Genomic DNA, 16,713 nt, shown 5'->3' with positions numbered 1-16,713 from the left:
AAGCCGAACAAAGCCTTAGGCTGTGTTCCGCTGCTGGGTAAGCCAGACGTTCGAGCTGTGGCCGCTGCCAACTCAAAAGAGAAAAGCACTGTAGATACAGTGCGAAAAGCCGGCCAACCAGCCAGCCCAACACTGCCTTAGATTCATCGTAATGACGAGGACGACATCGAGCTCATACATCCTTTGACATATTACACCTGACCAAGTACACTTTTTTTTAGAGGTATTACACCAAGTACACACCATACCAGGCCGTGAATGCTCCAGACGGACCAAGAACAAGCGGCGGTGGCGGGCCTTCAGCGTGCCGGTCCCTTCGGCAGCAACCAGCAAGTCTCTAATAGCTCTCTCCCTCCCTGAGTCCCTGCCAGATCCGATCATGAATTTGAAAATTACTCACTCCATTTTAAATTATAAAATATTTTGTTTTTTTATATATATGCAGTTTTTGCTATTTACTTATATATATACACTATCATAGTCTAGATACATATACATAATAAAAACAATATATTTAGAAAGATTAATACAGTTTTATAATTTGAAACGGATAGAGTAGTTTTAATATAATACTACTCCTTCTATTTCTAGATTTCAACCAAGTCAAATTTTCTTAAATCTAATTGAACTTATAAAAACAGTAGCAACATTTGATCTCCAAAAATAATTTTACCTGTAAAAATATATTTTGTGATTAATGTCATCTCAAATGTTATTTTTTACATAGATTTTCGTCTAAAAACTAGAATTACACTTTTACGGGAAAAAATGGAGTACTCTGGTGTCAGCCAAAAAAAAACAATAAAATTATAAAGGAGGGGTAGGTGGTGATCTAGCTGCGTCTGTTCGCTCCAGATCTTAGCGTTTTAATCTTACAGTACAGCAAACCAGCACGTCACCCTGCACCCTGCAGGCCACCGGTGATAATTTAAGGCGCTTCCAATCCATTGCGTGACAGGCGAATTTGAGCTGCGTAGTCCTCGGTTCGTGAGTCTTCCACAGGGGCAGGGCTCGCTTCCTCTCCAAACTCCTCATCTCATCTCGCGCAGGGGGTCGCCTGAGGTATCGATCAATCACCTGAAACCCCCAATTCCTAGGGTTCTAGTCGCTTCTCGTCGTTTCGTTTATAGGTGCGCCCCTCTCACCTGCACTAAACCCTAGGGTTCTATATTATCGCTTCTCTTTGCCTGATTGATTTTGGTACCCTACATCCGTGGTCGCCGATTCTGCCGGATTAGCCGGACCTGTTGCTCTTCAGTTCGTGTGCGGTACGGGATTTGGGGTATGTTCGAGTTACTTGGTAGAAAGATCTGGGTTTACTGAGTAGACTGTAGTAGTAGTATACACATAATTTGTGTATGATTTGTGTAACAGGCGTGTTGATGCTTAGTATTAACGTGTTGCTAATCCTAGTGCTGCAGCATACTAACTGAATGGACATAGGCTGCGTTGACTTATTATGCAGTGAAGCATTCAGCTACAGTATACTGGCTACAGATGCTGCTGAGCTTTGATTCTTCAGCACTTCCTATAGCTCTCCACCATGTCCTATTAAGCCTACTGAGATGAACTTTATTCCCTCGGGGCTTTGGCGGCAGATCACAAGAGACAATGGTGAAGGCGGTTGCTGTCCTCGCTGGCCCTGATGTCAAGGGCACCATCTTCTTTTCCCAAGAGGGAGATGGTAATTCCCTTCACATGTTTGGACTTATGATGAGGATTCCTGTGCTCTATTCCTCTGTGCACATTGAATGGCTGGTTGCTAACGAGAGTATCTGGTTCATGCTTAGGTCCGACCACTGTGACTGGAAGTATCTCTGGCCTCAAGCCGGGGCTCCATGGGTTCCATGTGCACGCGCTTGGTGACACCACCAACGGCTGCATGTCGACTGGTACCTACTGCATATCTTTCCTGTGCTATGTGTGTATGATCAGGGCAAGTGGATTGTGCTGTGCTTACGGGGCGGAATTGGTTGTTTTGTGCTCTAGGGCCACATTTCAATCCTGCTGGTAAGGAGCATGGCGCACCCGAAGATGAGAACCGCCATGCCGGTGATCTTGGGAATGTGACAGTGGGAGAAGATGGTATTTTTGTCCCACTGCCTTTTGCCTCTGTTTGGTTCATTTGTACTGGAGAAACCATTATAATAGTTGGCTGAAAAGAGTTGATTTCTTTATTTTCAAAAGTAATTTGCTGCGTTGAGACTGCAGCGCATAATCCCACTGACAGTTTACTTGTTGGTTTTCCAGGTGTTGTTAATGTCAATATTACTGACAGCCAGGTTAGCGATACTCGCTTTCTCTAAGTAGTAACCATGTTGTCTGTTTCCTTTGCATTTTGGTTTGAACTTGTTCATTTCACATGGAACCCAATTTTGAACGGCAGATTCCTCTCACTGGGCCACACTCAATCATTGGCCGAGCTGTTGTTGTCCATGCTGACCCCGATGACCTTGGCAAGGGTAATTCTCAGTAAACATTTGGATCATGCATTTCACGGCTTGATCTTTGTCAGATCTTTATGGTTTCTCCAAAGCAGTTTCTATTATGATGTTTGTACGTTTGCAGTTTTCACTATCCTTTAAAGAGTAGATAAAGTTCATAATATTTGAGGTAATGTGAAAATTTGGCAGACATCTAGCCTTAGCTGCATTTCTCTCCTTTTGCAAACAATTTTAACATGTTTTTCGATCAATCTGTTGCCTATCAGTTAGTTTATGTAATGACGATGTACATAAAAGGTGGATGCATTACTGTGTTAGGGGAATTTTCTTGATTTTAACTACTTTCTGAATGTGTACTACTTGAGTCTGGTTATCAATTATTCCATGGATGTTTCTTTTGTAACGAAAGTTTGTTGAGTCAACTAGTGTTTCTCTGTTTGCGTCTTTTAGGCAGCACTTTTGTGCTGATTTTTGGACACTCTTACTGTTTCTAACTAATATAGGTGTATGATTGCTATAGTGCTATACAAATCAATCCTATATAAAAGGTGTTAATTTAACAATTACTCTGGTTCATCAGGTGGACATGAGCTTAGCAAGAGCACTGGAAATGCTGGCGGACGTGTTGCCTGTGGTAAGTTATATGGCGGAGTCTTTTCTGTATCCTGGTTTAATCCACTGTTGTTGAACTTTGTATATAATGCTGCTCGATTTATTTATCACAATACAATACTGTGGATTTTTAACTCGGCTCCACATTTTCCTCATCTTATCAGGTATCATTGGGCTCCAAGGTTAGATGTTAACCCCTGAGGCAAACATTATCGAAGCCAGCACATCAGGAGTTGCTGTTCCATTTCCCTTCTATTGGCTCCATAATCTGGCTACTCCAAATAAGCCCCTGATCCATGATCAGAGCACTATTTATGTCATTTTATATATGAACAATATTGCACATCTGCTTAAGTGTCTGTTCCAACAAATGCTTGTTGATTATATTTGATTGATGAGCTCTCGCGTATAAGTTATATGTATCACTACTGGAAGTAATTCCCTCGCGGATTGCCAGATTTGGTGGGTGGCCCCATGAAAGAATTGATACAATAAAATCGACATATCAGATAGTCAGAGACTCCCAAAAGCCAGGCGTAAACATGACATGTAGATCTAGGCATCTAGCCTAGATAAGACCGTTGCCAATATGGAAATTCAGACAAAGGTCGCAACAAGAAAGAAAAAGGGACAAACTATCACGGGCTGTTAAAAATCTTCAATCATGACATGTTCGCTTGAACTTATCAACTAAAATCTATAATATTTTTTTTTCACAACAAAACAGATTCAGCCAACTTCACAACTGGCTTTAATACCAGCCAAACAGGCCCATGAGGTAACTTTGAGGCAGAAATTCCTTGACCATTCAATATGCACTACTACACATTATATTGACGATTGCATCAAACTTAACTACGCATGACTCCACCATGTACTCTCTGTGATGACTTTCTTAACTATCTAATACTACCATCTTAAAACTTCTAAACACGACGAAACCATCTACCATCTACCATCTACGGTGACACTGAAGGAGGCGTCATCGGCGGCTTTGCTGGGGTCGGAGGCATTATTGGCGGCACCTGTTGCGCTGTCAATCAAATCAAATAGGAACAATGCATCATCAGATTAGTCTCCTTGCAATGGAATGCAAGCATATATAAAATAAAATAAAATCTATGGAATCAATCTCATTGTAATTAACTTACAGTTGCAGGCGAAGAGCGTCTGGATGGGCAGCATGGTGCCGCAGGCGAGCGGGAGGATGGTCATGCGGATGGGGTCGACGGGCCTGGGCAGGAACTGGTTCATGCCGCCGTTCATGCCGTGGCAGAGGCAGATGGGCGCGTCCCTGACGACGGACCTGAGCCCGTCGCAGCACTCGCGGGGGGGCGTCAGCACGGTGACGTTGGTGAGGTAGTCCGTGCACGGCAGCATGCCAGCCAGCGGCGTCATGCACTCCATCGGTTGGGCCGGCTGCGGAGGGGTGCCGGTGCCGGTTTGGAGAGGCGGAGACGACCCCGGCGGCGGGATCAGCGGCTGCAGCAGGCCGATGATGGCGCCCAGCGGCGGGAAAAACAGGCCCAGGATGGCGGGCTGTAGCTGTGGACCTGTGGAGGCAGGCCGGCGGGGATGCCGCCTGCCGGAGGTGTCGTCGTCGTCGATGTGCGTGGCACTGGCACGCCGCCGGCTGCTTGGTCGGCCAGGGCCGCCTTTTCTGCTGCTTCTGGGTCTGCGGCGACCGCGGGCTTGAACGCTTGCTGGAGCTGGACTTGGACCCTCGCCACTTCCGAGGGCTGCAGCGCCGCCGCCGCCGCCATGGCGAAGGCGAAGAACAGGGCGATCAGCTTGGGCGAGGCCATGTCGAATTGCAGGGAGGCTTGGGAACTAGGACGATGCTATGCTATGGCACTTTGCCTGGTTTGTGTGTTGGAATTGTGGGTTTGGCCTTCAATTTACAATCTGGATGGATGGATGGCGTCGTGATAACAAAGAATTCAAACATTTCGTGTAACGAGATTGGATTCTTAATCTGTCGTTATCCCATGCTATTACTGCTTCTGAATATTTTGTCTTTCATCAAATCAAAGGATTAAACGTGTCCAAGGAGTTTGAGGGTCTGTCTCTATTTGTCATGTCTGTAAAGATGTAAGACTAAGAGAAAGGGTGAAAGCCTGGGTAGAGTCCTGCTGATCTTGCACTCGTAAAATTTGTAATCTTTTTTTGGATAAAGTTGATCATGCAATGGCTGTAGTCCAGATAATTTACTTGCTGTTCGAGATGATCGGAACTACGGTGGCTGGAATGGCTGCATCACCGGGCACCGGAGTGGGCCTGATGGGCTGTTTTCTTTTTCAGGCCACTTTGGACTTTGGTGGATGTGGGATGATAATGTTCCCGTGGGATGTCCTCCGAATGCGATGCGACCTGCGAGACCTTCTTCCCTCCGCCCAGCAGCAGCACCAGGCGCAGTGACCGGCGGACGGCGGTGAGGGAGCGTCGCCTGGCCTGACGGGTCACGGCCGACGGAGGAGAGGTGGAGGTGAGAGTTGCAGCTTGCTGCTAAAACCCAGCTGAGTTGGTAATTATTACCTCTTCGATTCTGGTCGTCCAGCTGCCAGTGTTACTGAGAGCAACCTTGCCGACTCGCACCGTGTGTGTGGGAGCTCGCCGTCGCCTCCACAAGCACGCTGCACGCCTCCGCTCCACAGTCCCCATATATGCCCTCAGCGCTCAGCATGCCCAAACAGCCTTGCCACTCCACAATCCGCACAGGTACAATTCGATCTGTCCCTCCGGTTGCGTCCTGTATGTGTTTGATGGAATGCCTAGCCCTCTGCTACCCACTGTTTGAGCAATTGTCCTGTCCGGAGCGTGTAACAGCGCCCTGGGTACCAGTACACAGCTGCGATTTTCACCTCTAACCATGTTGTACTGTAGTCTGAAATTCCCTCTACATCTTTGGCAGGCACTCTCGTTCCCTGTCATGTGCTGTGAAATGAGGCCACAGCTTAGAGCCACGCGGCGTGCCGTCTGGACAAGCTGGCCCGTCCTGTGTTCACCACACAAGTCGCCCTCATCTTTCTGCTACGCAAAGAAGATCGCTACGGCGGCGACCACCTCTCTGGCGCCAAATCATCGAAGGAAGAAGGATACGGTCATTGTCATCTCGGGCCCTACCGGTGCTGGGAAGAGCAGGCTCGCGTTGGAGGTGGCCAGGAGGCTCGGAGGAGAGATCATCAGCGCGGACTCCGTGCAAGTCTACCGTGGCCTTGACGTTGGTTCTGCCAAAGCATCCGCGACAGAGATGGATATGGTGCCACATCACTTGATCGACATACTGCATGCGTCCAATGATTACTCGGCTGGAGCCTTCTTTCGCGATGCCCGGAGAGCGACACGGGATGTTCATGACAGAGGGCGAGTGCCTGTTGTTGCAGGAGGGACTGGGCTCTACTTACGGTGGTACATCTATGGCAAGCCAAATGTTCCACAATCATCCATGGACATCACTTCAGCTGTGTGGTCTGAGCTCGTCAGTTTTCGGGAGAGTGGCCAGTGGGAGGAAGCAGTAGAGCTAGTGGTCCGGGCTGGTGACCCCAAAGCTCGGGACTTGTCTGTGAATAACTGGAAGAGGTTGAGTCGAAGCCTTGAGGTTATTAGATCATCAGGTTCCCCTCCCTCTGCCTTCACCTTACCATACAATATGTTTTGTGAACAGCATGGCACCGAGGTCTCTGCTGGAAGGAGCTGTGAAGCCAGGAATATGGATTATGACTTCTTCTGTATTTTCCTTGCATGCCCACGCTTGGAGCTGTACCGATCAATTGATTTGAGGTGTGAAGAAATGCTGGCTGACACAGGCGGCTTACTTTCAGAAGCCTCGTGGCTGCTCGATATCGGTTTGCATCCACATGTCAACTCTGCAACTCGTGCCATTGGTTACAAGCAAGCCATGGAGTACCTGCTGCACTGTAGGCAGAATGGAGGTGAAAGCACCACGCAGGAGTTCCTCGAATTTCTGGCCAAGTTTAAGAGTACATCTAGGAACTTCGCAAGGAGGCAAATTACCTGGTTCCGCAATGAGAAGATCTACCAGTGGGTCGACGCCTCACAACCATTTGAGGCGATTGTTCAATTTATCTGTAATGCTTACCATGGCCACAGTCCAAGGATGGTTCCTGAATCACTTGAAAAGCGAAGGGAAAGTTGCATGCTCGAAAGTCGTGATCTCAAAACCTATCGCTCAGAGAACAGGGTGTTCCTTGGGGATGATGACTGCTCTCACGTTTTGAATTGGATCAGGAGAACGCAGGGCAAATGAAGTCTAGCCCTACTCTCTTATCACGTTTCTTCAAACTGGAGAATCTTCCAGCTTTTGGGTGCTGACCAATGAGCGCATGAGGTTTCTAGAGCAATATGCAATAACACAGGAATTTATTTTATTGGTTTTAATTTTTGTTTTCAATCATAGTAAAAACGTCTTTTCAAAGTGGCTGAATGGAATGAAAAGTCATATTTCTTCTTTGGCGTCTTCCTCTATGAGCTTTGTGAGGAGCTTGGTTCCGTTTATTGTGGCACATACACCTGATCTTGTTAGTTTTAAGCTTCAAATGAGTAGCGTCATTCGTGCAGAATTAAGCTGAGATGTGTTGAGGACTATCCTTTCATTTGAGCTGTAACTGTACTGTATATGCTCGTTGTTTGTTATTTTGCTGTAATGCACTGCAGCTACGTAATCTGTCTGACATTGCTATTATTATCAAAGTATGCTGCTTGCTCGCTCCTGTCTGGCAAAAGTCTGATATACTAGTCAAGCAGTCTAAGACAGTACATGTTAGATTATCTGTTCTCTACTGGTTACAGAAGAAATGCAAAGCCAAACTTTTAAGTAGAGGTTCATAGGAGAAGCAGGATGTGTGCATATCAAGAGCATGGAAGTTTTTGGTGCTCTGAGATTTCCTATATTTTGAATGATGAACCCAAACTTATTTTCCTCTTAATCATTATACATATTTCCAAATGTAATTTTAAAAGGAAGAGGCTTCATTGGGATATGATTATATGTAATCTTCCCTGATTGCATACAGATGCTGAAGGTGGAATTTTCTGTGTCACTGGACTGCTCAATGGGTCGTGATCCCTGGTATGTATTGACATTCTTCCTCCGATATTTTGCACCTTCTGTGCACATCTCAGCATGGTCTATTGATTTGGTAATGTTTGTTACATAAGTAACATAGGATGCACACACCTCCAAGATAATTGGTAAGCAAGTATGACGTTCTCTCTTTTGCAGGAGTATTGTACTTGCCTATAAACTTGCATTGGTAATTTGTTCTGTGACTAGTACGGTCGTAGTAATGCGATGCTAGATTGCTAGGTAACCCATGGACGGACCAAAACGACACTAGTACAACATCTGCAGCAGAGCAAGTGGTGACCATGTCTGCGTCGATGTGCAGAGTAAGTGGTTTGCAGTAGATAACCATGTCTGCTAGTGCTACAGAAGAACTCCACGAGCAGCACCAATGGCGATGAGCATCGTACTAACTTGTAAGGTCATGACGACATCAGCTAGCGGTCGCGTGACAGCACAGTGCTGCTGGACGAGACGACCAAGAAGAACAGGGGCCATTTGAAGCCAGGCCGGACCGCCGCGCAGAGATGTCAGGCGGGCCATCCTGCCTGCCTCGGCAGCCGTGCACACCCCCACTCCGACCATGGTCCATGGCCATGAACTCAACGCTGACCAAGAACAAAAGAAATTAAAGAAAGAAATACTCCTACTTTTACCAATCCATACGTACTCTCGTACACACATTGATGGATCGATTGATCGGTGCAACTGCAGGCGGTGTCGGACGATCATTTTGCTAGCTGTATCTGGATTTGGAATGCATCGGTAAAGGAGCCGCCCGATTCACTGATAGGTGCAGGATGCTATCTCATACTGGACCTACACAATTATTAGAGCTTGCAGTTTCATGTTTTTTTTTTTTTGGGGGGCATAATAGTTGGTGGGCTAACCTAATCATGCATGCAGCGCCGCGCCAACACGCACAAAAAATTGTCTCAAATCAAGTTTGTTTAAATGTCACATGAACCGTGCAGGTACAGTGCTCAAACATAAAAAAAGTACAACGCAAATCGCACTCCGTGCACTCATAACTATTATATTTAAGCAATATAAAATATGTACTATAGTAATTGATCATAAATTAAAGATCATTGAAAGAAAGGTAAACACTAGAGTAAACAAATAGATTATGGCTGGTTTTGTTTTTAAGTTGGTAGTGTTGTATGGTTCTCCCTATGAGGAAGGGAAGCTATCCTTTGTTGATGAGTTACATAAGGTCGTGCGTTCCTGGACAGGTCCCACTATGTTAGGTGGTGATTTCAATCTAGTGAGATCTATCTTGGATAAAAGTAATGGTCATGTTAATTTTAGGTGGGTAGATCTTTTCAATGACTGGGTAAGTAGATGGGGTTTGATAGAGTTAGAGTTGAGAAATAGAAAATACACATGGACCAACAATCAAGAGAATTTGGTCATGGTTAGATTAGAGAGTGTTTGTTTCAACTGAGCTAGAGACTGTTTTCCCTCTGGCTAGGATTAACATCTATACTATCTATTTCATTGTGTGACTAACAAGTTACATCGTGTCTAGTGTGGCAGACGTTTGTGCGTTTTCGTGGCGCTGGCTCCAAGTGTTCCGGTGTGAATTCCCCCCAGCAGGCGGCAGCCACAACAAATTAAACTAGAAAAATATCTGGGGCATCTACCTAATCTCTTCGAAACGGGTGGCTGCTGAACCTTGTAATAAACGAGCTGTGAGCGTTTTCAGGCTGCCATCTATCATCCATCTGAAAATATCTCCAACGTAACAGGTCCGGTCCTGTATCATGCATATCGTCTCACGATGCGGACATGAATCTGTGAGTTCGGCATGACTCTGTGGATACGAGCAGTAGTGGGCTTTGCAAATCTCGGCACTGGGAATCACGGCTCGATGGGTAAAGTTGTACAATTTCTACAGAAATATTTGATCTGTTATAACAGCCGTGCTCACGGATACGAGCGGCCTGGATCCTTCATAATTAGTGGTTACTGTGGATGGATGGGAATTGATATAAACTTGATGATACTTTAATATCACCTGGGAATTGGGACTGTTCATTAAAATAGTGATTCAGGATGCTAAAATTTGATCAACTAAAATTGCGAACCGCAGTCAAACAGTGTCAAGCATTTGAGCATCATAGACCCCTTTGTTATACTTGCTAAGCATGGTGAGCTTACACTTGCTTTACATCCAATGAAAATCCTGGATGGGTAACAGATAATGGATATGAAGAGTTTCCGGAGGATGTCCAGGACTACCAGGGAGATGTTCACCAGTTGGAGTCCATTGGGCTAGAATTTCTGCTGTGATTGTAATAATATTGCCATTGAGCAAACTTTGTATTAACATTGTGATGAGATATGTGATGTAATAAGTACTTTACTTTGATGCTATTACAATTTGTGATATATGTGTGTGTTTGGATATCCTGAGCGCACATATATAAGTATTTGGTTTTACTATGTAAAATTGGGTGCGACAAGAAACTACCAAAATAAAAGTTGTAGATCTCGAAAAGTTATAAAACTTTGTAGTTAACAGCTTTTTCATTTAAATTCGTTTAGGGTCCCAAATCCTAATTTCAAAATCAGATAAATATAAAATGGCTAGGACGAAAATCTCATTTGGATACAAATAGCTTGCAGGTGGAGTGGTTAGGGGCCGAAGACGCGAAGCAGGAGATCAGGTGTTCGAGCGTTGATGGCTGCGAAGCATGTGTTTTTTGTGCGAAAAATCGCTTGTGTTTCTGGCCAGTGGAGCCTCTCCTAGAATTAAAAAAACAAATTCCCTATTTTTTCAGCCTGTTTTTTAGATTTTTTGAAAACCACATTATTGTCGGTTTTTTATAACCGGTAGTGATGAGCTCACTTCATCACCGTCGGTATGTCACTGTCGGTTTAAATTCTAGTAGTGAACGGGGTTTTTGAATTGACAGTGATGTGAAGATCTGGGCAGTGATACTCTAACAAGAGGTTTTATTGTTTTTTGTTCACTAGACGCGCACGTGGCCGGGAGGGGGAGGACGGGCGGTGCACCTGAAATGCAACGCCTTAGACTGTCTCCAACGGCGTCATCCAAACCCAAAAATGCGTTACGCATAGTGCTTTTAGGTACCAAAACACTCCTCCAACGGAACACCCAAACCAGATACCCATTCTGGGTACTGGGCGATTCGGAAGGCAAAACTGCGTCTCGGAAGTGAGACGACGCAAAGGTGGGCTCGACTCGGGGCAGGGCGCGGCCGGCTCGACTCGGCGAGGCGTATCCGCGGCGGAGCGTGGCCGGCGTGGCTCGAGGCAGGGTCCGCCGCCGGGCCTGAGCTCGGGGGAGAGGAAGCCGGGGTCCGCCGTCGGGCGTGAGCTCGGGGGAGAGGGCGCCGGGGGACTCCCCACGCCTGGGCCGCCTGCGCAAGGCCGCCGGGCCCTGCTTGCGCCGGTGCGCCGCCACGCCGAGGGGCGCGGAGGTCGGATCTGGCCCCGCTCCCGGTGCGCCGCATCTGGCCCCCGCGGAGGGGGCGGTGGAGGCCGCATCCGGCCCCCGCGGAGGCGGCGCCGGAGGCCGTGCCGCGCTCACGTGCTCATCCGAGCGCGATTGAGGAGGGGAGGGGAGGGGAGGAGGAGGAGGGTGGGGGAGGGGAGGGTGCCTGCGGCGGCGGCGGAGCCACACCTTCCCCAACTCCGGCATCCGTGCGTGGCTGTGGTGTAGGCGGCTGCGGGGCCCCAGATCCGGTACTCACGCGCTGCTGCGGGGAGCCCGCGGCAGCAGAGCCCGCTCCCAGTGCCAGGGGCACGCCGTCGGAGGAACCCGCCGCTGGCGCCGCCGGATGCCGTGCCGCGCACGCCGGCGGAGGAAGGGAAGACGACGCTCTGCTGCGTCCGCTGCTGGAGAAGTGAGGATATGGGTCACGGGACCTTTCTACTGTGCGCGAGGCAAACTGGAGTATGCGTCCTGTGTTTGCGTTGGTCTGTTGGAGTTAGTCTTATTTATCAGCGGCCGTTGAGTCCATATTCGCATAGCGATTGGTTGTTTTATGTGACGTGTACTGTCCTTTTTGCATGCTTTTCCAGATGCAGAACCACAAGGTGAGGGAGTAGTTGACCGTCATGGGTCCTACAGTACTAAACAAATGAAAACATGCATGCAGTCATACAGCTGACACGGATCTCTAGAAAAGCCTGACCGTTCAGATAGCCTTGACGACCGCTGGCGGTGCACCATCCGCTGCTACGCTCGTTGAACGTCACTGTGGCGCCACGCACGGCCATATGCTCCCATATTACATGTTACTACGAAGACAATAGAGTCTTACGCGACCTAATTTGGACTGCAGAAGATAGGATGCAGACATAGAGGGTGTTTAGTGCTGCGGTTGCCATCCGCGCGATGCGGTATAGATGCGTATTGCGGCCATTGCACCGGGGCACAGAAAAACGCAAGAGCTAGTTCATTTTTGCGGTCTCGGTGTCATATGCGGTGAGAAGAATCATCGCACCACTCTCGGCCCGTTTGGCGTGATTGCTTCTTTTCGCCGCCCCACACAGAGAACACGGTCGCAAACATGCACGCCCATATATGGTGTAATGGACCAAGAAGCGTAAAAAAAGTTCATAGGCCTAGGTGAGAAGGGGAGGGGGAGTTTAAGGTTCCACAACACAATTCATGTTTACAAAAATATATTTCATGATGTATCTAGTGATATTAATTTCATGTCATAAATATTGGTGTTTTTTTATAAATTTAGTTAACCTTCAAATATTTTGACTTAAGATAACTCTAAAAGTTGATTTATTTTAGTACGGAGTGACTATCCGTTTAATTAGATGAGATTGTGTTACTTTGTGGCTGGAATTTTTCATGGGTACATGTGTTGGACTATTATCATTGGTATACCTTATGGGTTAAATTGTTGCTATTTATTGAAAGTTATATGCCTCCTTGCTTAAAATAAAACGGATAAACTAGTAGTACGGTCCCCTGAGAAAGCTACCTGCGGCAGGAGTGTGGAGACTGCCATTGCTAACTCAACATGAGCTTCAGATCATTTAGTAGTTTTTTCTGATAATAAATGGATAATTAGTACCTACTTCATTTTTTCACTCTTATCTCAGAGTGTAAGGCGTCTGTATCAGAAAGTTGGTACGTTGTAGGACGGGAAGTACGTGTAATGACTAACGAAAAGTAAAAGACATCATGCATGGCAAAGTGTAAATTCGTAGCCCAATGGGATTAATTGGAAGATATTACAAGCAACAAATGGCGTGATGAGGCGTTTGAGTTCAAATGCTCAAGAACCGATCGAGAGAATGGCGAATGCTGCTGGGTTTTTTGTTCGGTACAAAACACAACATACCCAAGATACAGCTTATTCAAAAGCTTTTTGCGTACGAAAGGAAGACGCGAATGAAGCCATTGCAGCCCTCCGATCAATTCGCTACAGTTTACTGCGCAAATGGCGGCATGTTGGGCACCTTCCCCACCGTGAACCCGCCGTCGACGACGAGGTTGTGTCCGTTGACGTACTTGGACTCGTCGGAGGCCAGGTACAGCGCCGCCCTGGCGATATCTTCGGGCTGGAGCACCACGCCCTCCATCTCGTTGATGCTCTTCTCCACGATGAGCCTATGCTCGTCGGCGCTCCGCTCCGGGTACCACTCCTGGAGGATACGCATGACGAGCGGCGTAGCTATATAGTTAGGCGAGACGGCGTTGACGCGCACGCCGGAGCGCGCGAGCTCCCCGGCGACGGCGCGCACGAGGCCCACCACGGCCGCCTTGGATACGCTGTAAGGGTGGGGCGTGACGGAGCCGAGCACGCCGGCGATGCTAGCGGTGCAGATGATGCTACCCGTGCGGCGCGGCACCATGACCCGCGCGGCGTGCTTGACCCCGGCCACCACGCCCCGCGTGTTGACCGCCATGACGCGGTCGAAGTCGGCGAGGTCCAGCGCGCCCATCGGTGGGCGGGACAGGGACCCCACGACCCCGGCGTTCCAGAAGGCGATGTCCAGCGCGCCGTGCCGCGCCACGGCCAGGTCCACGGCCGCGGACACCTGGGCCTCGTCCGTCACGTCGCAGCGGGTGTAGGAGGCTGCGGAGGCGCCCAGCTCCGCGGCCAGCGCGCGGCCCTGGTCGTCCTGGACGTCCGCTAGCACCACCTTGGCGCCGTGGCGGACGAACTCCCGCGCCGTCGCCGCACCGATGCCGCTCGCGGCGCCCGTGATCAGGGCCACCTTCCCGGCCAGCCTTTGCGAGTCATCTGCTGCGACCGTGGAGAAGCGGCCGGCGGCGACGACGCCGACGCCGGGCAGCAGGGCCACCGGAGCCCCAGCTCGGCTCTTTCCCTGCCTGCGGTAGAGATAGGTACATCATATCACACACGCCGCACACAATGCAAGTTGAGGTCGATCAAACTCATATATACCTGAGGGCGTGCTGCACTACTGCTCTGAACAACATCTTGATATACAAGCACGTAGCTAGCTAGCTCCGCCGTGCAACTCCGATTGATCAGTCCCCTGATCGATGAACAGCTAGCTTCTAAAGTAGTGATGGATCTGCGGCGGCGACCGGCGAGCAGGGCGTCGGCTTATAAAGTAGTCGTGCGCCTCCCTCTCCCTCCCTGGCAGTCGGATCTGCTCTGCTGCCACACGATCGAGCTGTAAAGTGCCGCCTGCCGTGCCGTGTGTTACATCCATGTGCCTACTCCAGCTGGGCGCCGCCGGCAGACGCAGACAGCGACGGGACGCCACGTCGTACTACGTCCATTCCCACCTGGGCGACCCCACCAGCTCATCCATCATGCATATGGCCACTTGCATTGATTGCCTGTGGAGTGTCGAGTGCGTGCCGATTGAGTGCAAAAAACAACAGGCATGCATGTCGTCGCCCGCGCGTACTCCCTCCTACATAGTACTCCGTAGCACTGTAGACTTTCTCCACAAACGGCTTGCGTGCATTGGCCACCTGCTTGCTTGTTCTCCTCGGGCGTTCGTCTCCGGCGGCGGCGCCCTGCTGGGTGGCCGGCCGGCCGGCCGGTACCATCAGGACGCGTCCACACCGACCGACGCAAGCTCCGGCGCCGGTCCCAACTCACAAGCGGCCGGCTGATTTTCTCAGTGCATGTGCTCGCGATGCGCGCGTGGCTATTTATATATGAAAACTAAAGATGCTACAACTGTACATGTTGCGTAGATCAAAACTTCAAAAGTCGTGGCCTCGTGGAGCTAAACCCATATATTACCATCCTCGATCTGGATCGCCGCAACAATATATATAGAGTGGATTAGATATAATGTTAGCGTATCGATCGGATTATTATCATTTTTTAATCGCAATACAGACGCGTTGGATTATTTTTGAACAGTCTCGGAGAGAGGAAATCCTCACCTAAGCCCTTGTTTAGATGCACATGTATTCGTCTCAATCCACATGTGTTGAAGTGGATTGTAATAGAATTAAACTAAGTTTTATTCCATTTCACTCTAACACATGCGGATTGAACATGCATTGAAACAAGGCCTAAATGGTATTGATATATTATCATGTGATCTCGATCGCTACATGCTGTCTCCTCTTCAAATCTGTTGACAGCAAAACATGATGAGCTTGGGAAGTCAAAACTCGGACTAGAAAAAAAATCAAGGGATCTAATTATGGCCAAAATTGCAAAGTTCACAAACCGATCCGGTCCGGCCAGACCGGTTTGTGCTGGTGACTGTGCGACAATAGAAGAAACCTGGCGTTTCGGCTGGGTGCGAGTGGGCGGATGGGGCAACCAGCCTAAGCCGAGAAAGATCAAGCCCTAACTATTGTGTGATCAAAATCTGTGTCAACAAAAATCATAAGCAAGTTACATCGTGTCTAGTGTGGCAGACGTTTGTGCGTTTTCGTGGCGCTGGCTCCAAGTGTTCCGGTGTGAATTCCCCCAGCAGGCGGCAGCCACAACAAATTAAACTAGAAAAATATCTGGGGCATCTATCTACCTAATCTCTTCGAAACGGGTGGCTGCTGAACCTTGTAATAAACGAGCTGAGAGCGTTTTCAGGCTGTCATCTATCATCCATCTGAAAATATCTCCAACGTAACAGGCCCGGTCCTGTATCATGCATATCGTCTGACGATGCGGACATGAATCTGTGAGTTCGGCATGACTGTGGATTTCTCCCTAGAAGTGAAAAGTGAAGCATGTTAGTTAGATCTCCACCAATTGGTCCAGGGCCCTTGATCAGCGTCTTGATCGGGGGTGTCCAACCGCTCCATGGTTGGTGGAGGCCGGGGCTCTAGCTACGAGGTTCACCTGAGCCGCTGAGGCCCCACCTCTATCCCAACGCTAACCGATCAAGAGAGACGGTGCTGCCAGCGACGAGAAGCCACCACCGACCTCATCGTCGCCTCTGCATCGCCACCACCGCGCCTACGCTGCTACGACAACAGAGGCTACGTCATTGCGGCACCACGGCCACAATTGCCCTAGGACGAGGTACATCAACAGTTCTCCATCTAAGTGTAATTATCCCCTGATCTACGTTTTAGAGGTACTGTGAATCTAACAATAGTACCAGAGCCGAGGTTCTAGTGTAGATCTAAAT

General features: G+C 48.7%; 3 protein-coding genes and 1 pseudogene across 5 annotated transcripts; 2 read left to right on the top strand and 2 right to left on the bottom strand.

Moving 5' to 3' along the window:
- The first annotated feature begins 876 nt into the window (after positions 1 to 876).
- LOC136547428 (superoxide dismutase [Cu-Zn] 2-like) lies at positions 877 to 3,468 on the top strand. Of its 2 annotated transcripts, none has more exons than XM_066539377.1 (8): positions 877 to 1,130; positions 1,599 to 1,684; positions 1,791 to 1,892; positions 1,990 to 2,085; positions 2,251 to 2,282; positions 2,387 to 2,462; positions 3,025 to 3,078; positions 3,221 to 3,468. In XM_066539377.1, the coding sequence occupies exons 2-8, from the start codon at positions 1,612 to 1,614 to the stop codon at positions 3,241 to 3,243; spliced, it is 456 nt and encodes a 151-aa protein (XP_066395474.1). In that variant the 5' UTR covers positions 877 to 1,130; positions 1,599 to 1,611; the 3' UTR covers positions 3,244 to 3,468. The 2 variants fall into 2 exon arrangements, with proteins under 2 accessions (XP_066395474.1, XP_066395473.1); XM_066539376.1 differs by having other exon boundaries at positions 878 to 1,062.
- Positions 3,469 to 3,794: 326 nt separating this feature from the next.
- LOC136547427 (uncharacterized) lies at positions 3,795 to 4,877 on the bottom strand (annotated as a pseudogene).
- A 561-nt stretch (positions 4,878 to 5,438) lies between these two features.
- Positions 5,439 to 7,710, top strand: LOC136547425 (tRNA dimethylallyltransferase 9-like). Of its 2 annotated transcripts, none has more exons than XM_066539375.1 (2): positions 5,439 to 5,541; positions 5,968 to 7,710. In XM_066539375.1, the coding sequence occupies exon 2, from the start codon at positions 5,986 to 5,988 to the stop codon at positions 7,321 to 7,323; it is 1,338 nt and encodes a 445-aa protein (XP_066395472.1). In that variant the 5' UTR covers positions 5,439 to 5,541; positions 5,968 to 5,985; the 3' UTR covers positions 7,324 to 7,710. The 2 variants fall into 2 exon arrangements, with proteins under 2 accessions (XP_066395472.1, XP_066395471.1); XM_066539374.1 differs by lacking the exon at positions 5,439 to 5,541 and adding an exon at positions 5,667 to 5,774.
- A 5,618-nt stretch (positions 7,711 to 13,328) lies between these two features.
- Positions 13,329 to 14,729, bottom strand: LOC136547424 (momilactone A synthase-like). Its single transcript, XM_066539373.1, has 2 exons — positions 14,547 to 14,729; positions 13,329 to 14,470 (listed from the first exon to the last, which is right to left on the bottom strand). The coding sequence occupies exons 1-2, from the start codon at positions 14,579 to 14,581 to the stop codon at positions 13,564 to 13,566; spliced, it is 942 nt and encodes a 313-aa protein (XP_066395470.1). The 5' UTR covers positions 14,582 to 14,729; the 3' UTR covers positions 13,329 to 13,563.
- Positions 14,730 to 16,713: the final 1,984 nt, after the last annotated feature.

Source organism: Miscanthus floridulus, chromosome 3, assembly GCF_019320115.1.
Source record: "Miscanthus floridulus cultivar M001 chromosome 3, ASM1932011v1, whole genome shotgun sequence".
In the NCBI taxonomy this organism is placed as follows: domain Eukaryota; kingdom Viridiplantae; phylum Streptophyta; class Magnoliopsida; order Poales; family Poaceae; genus Miscanthus; species Miscanthus floridulus.
Note: the sequence above shows the minus strand (reverse complement) of the source record. Positions and strands in the feature narration are given on the sequence as shown.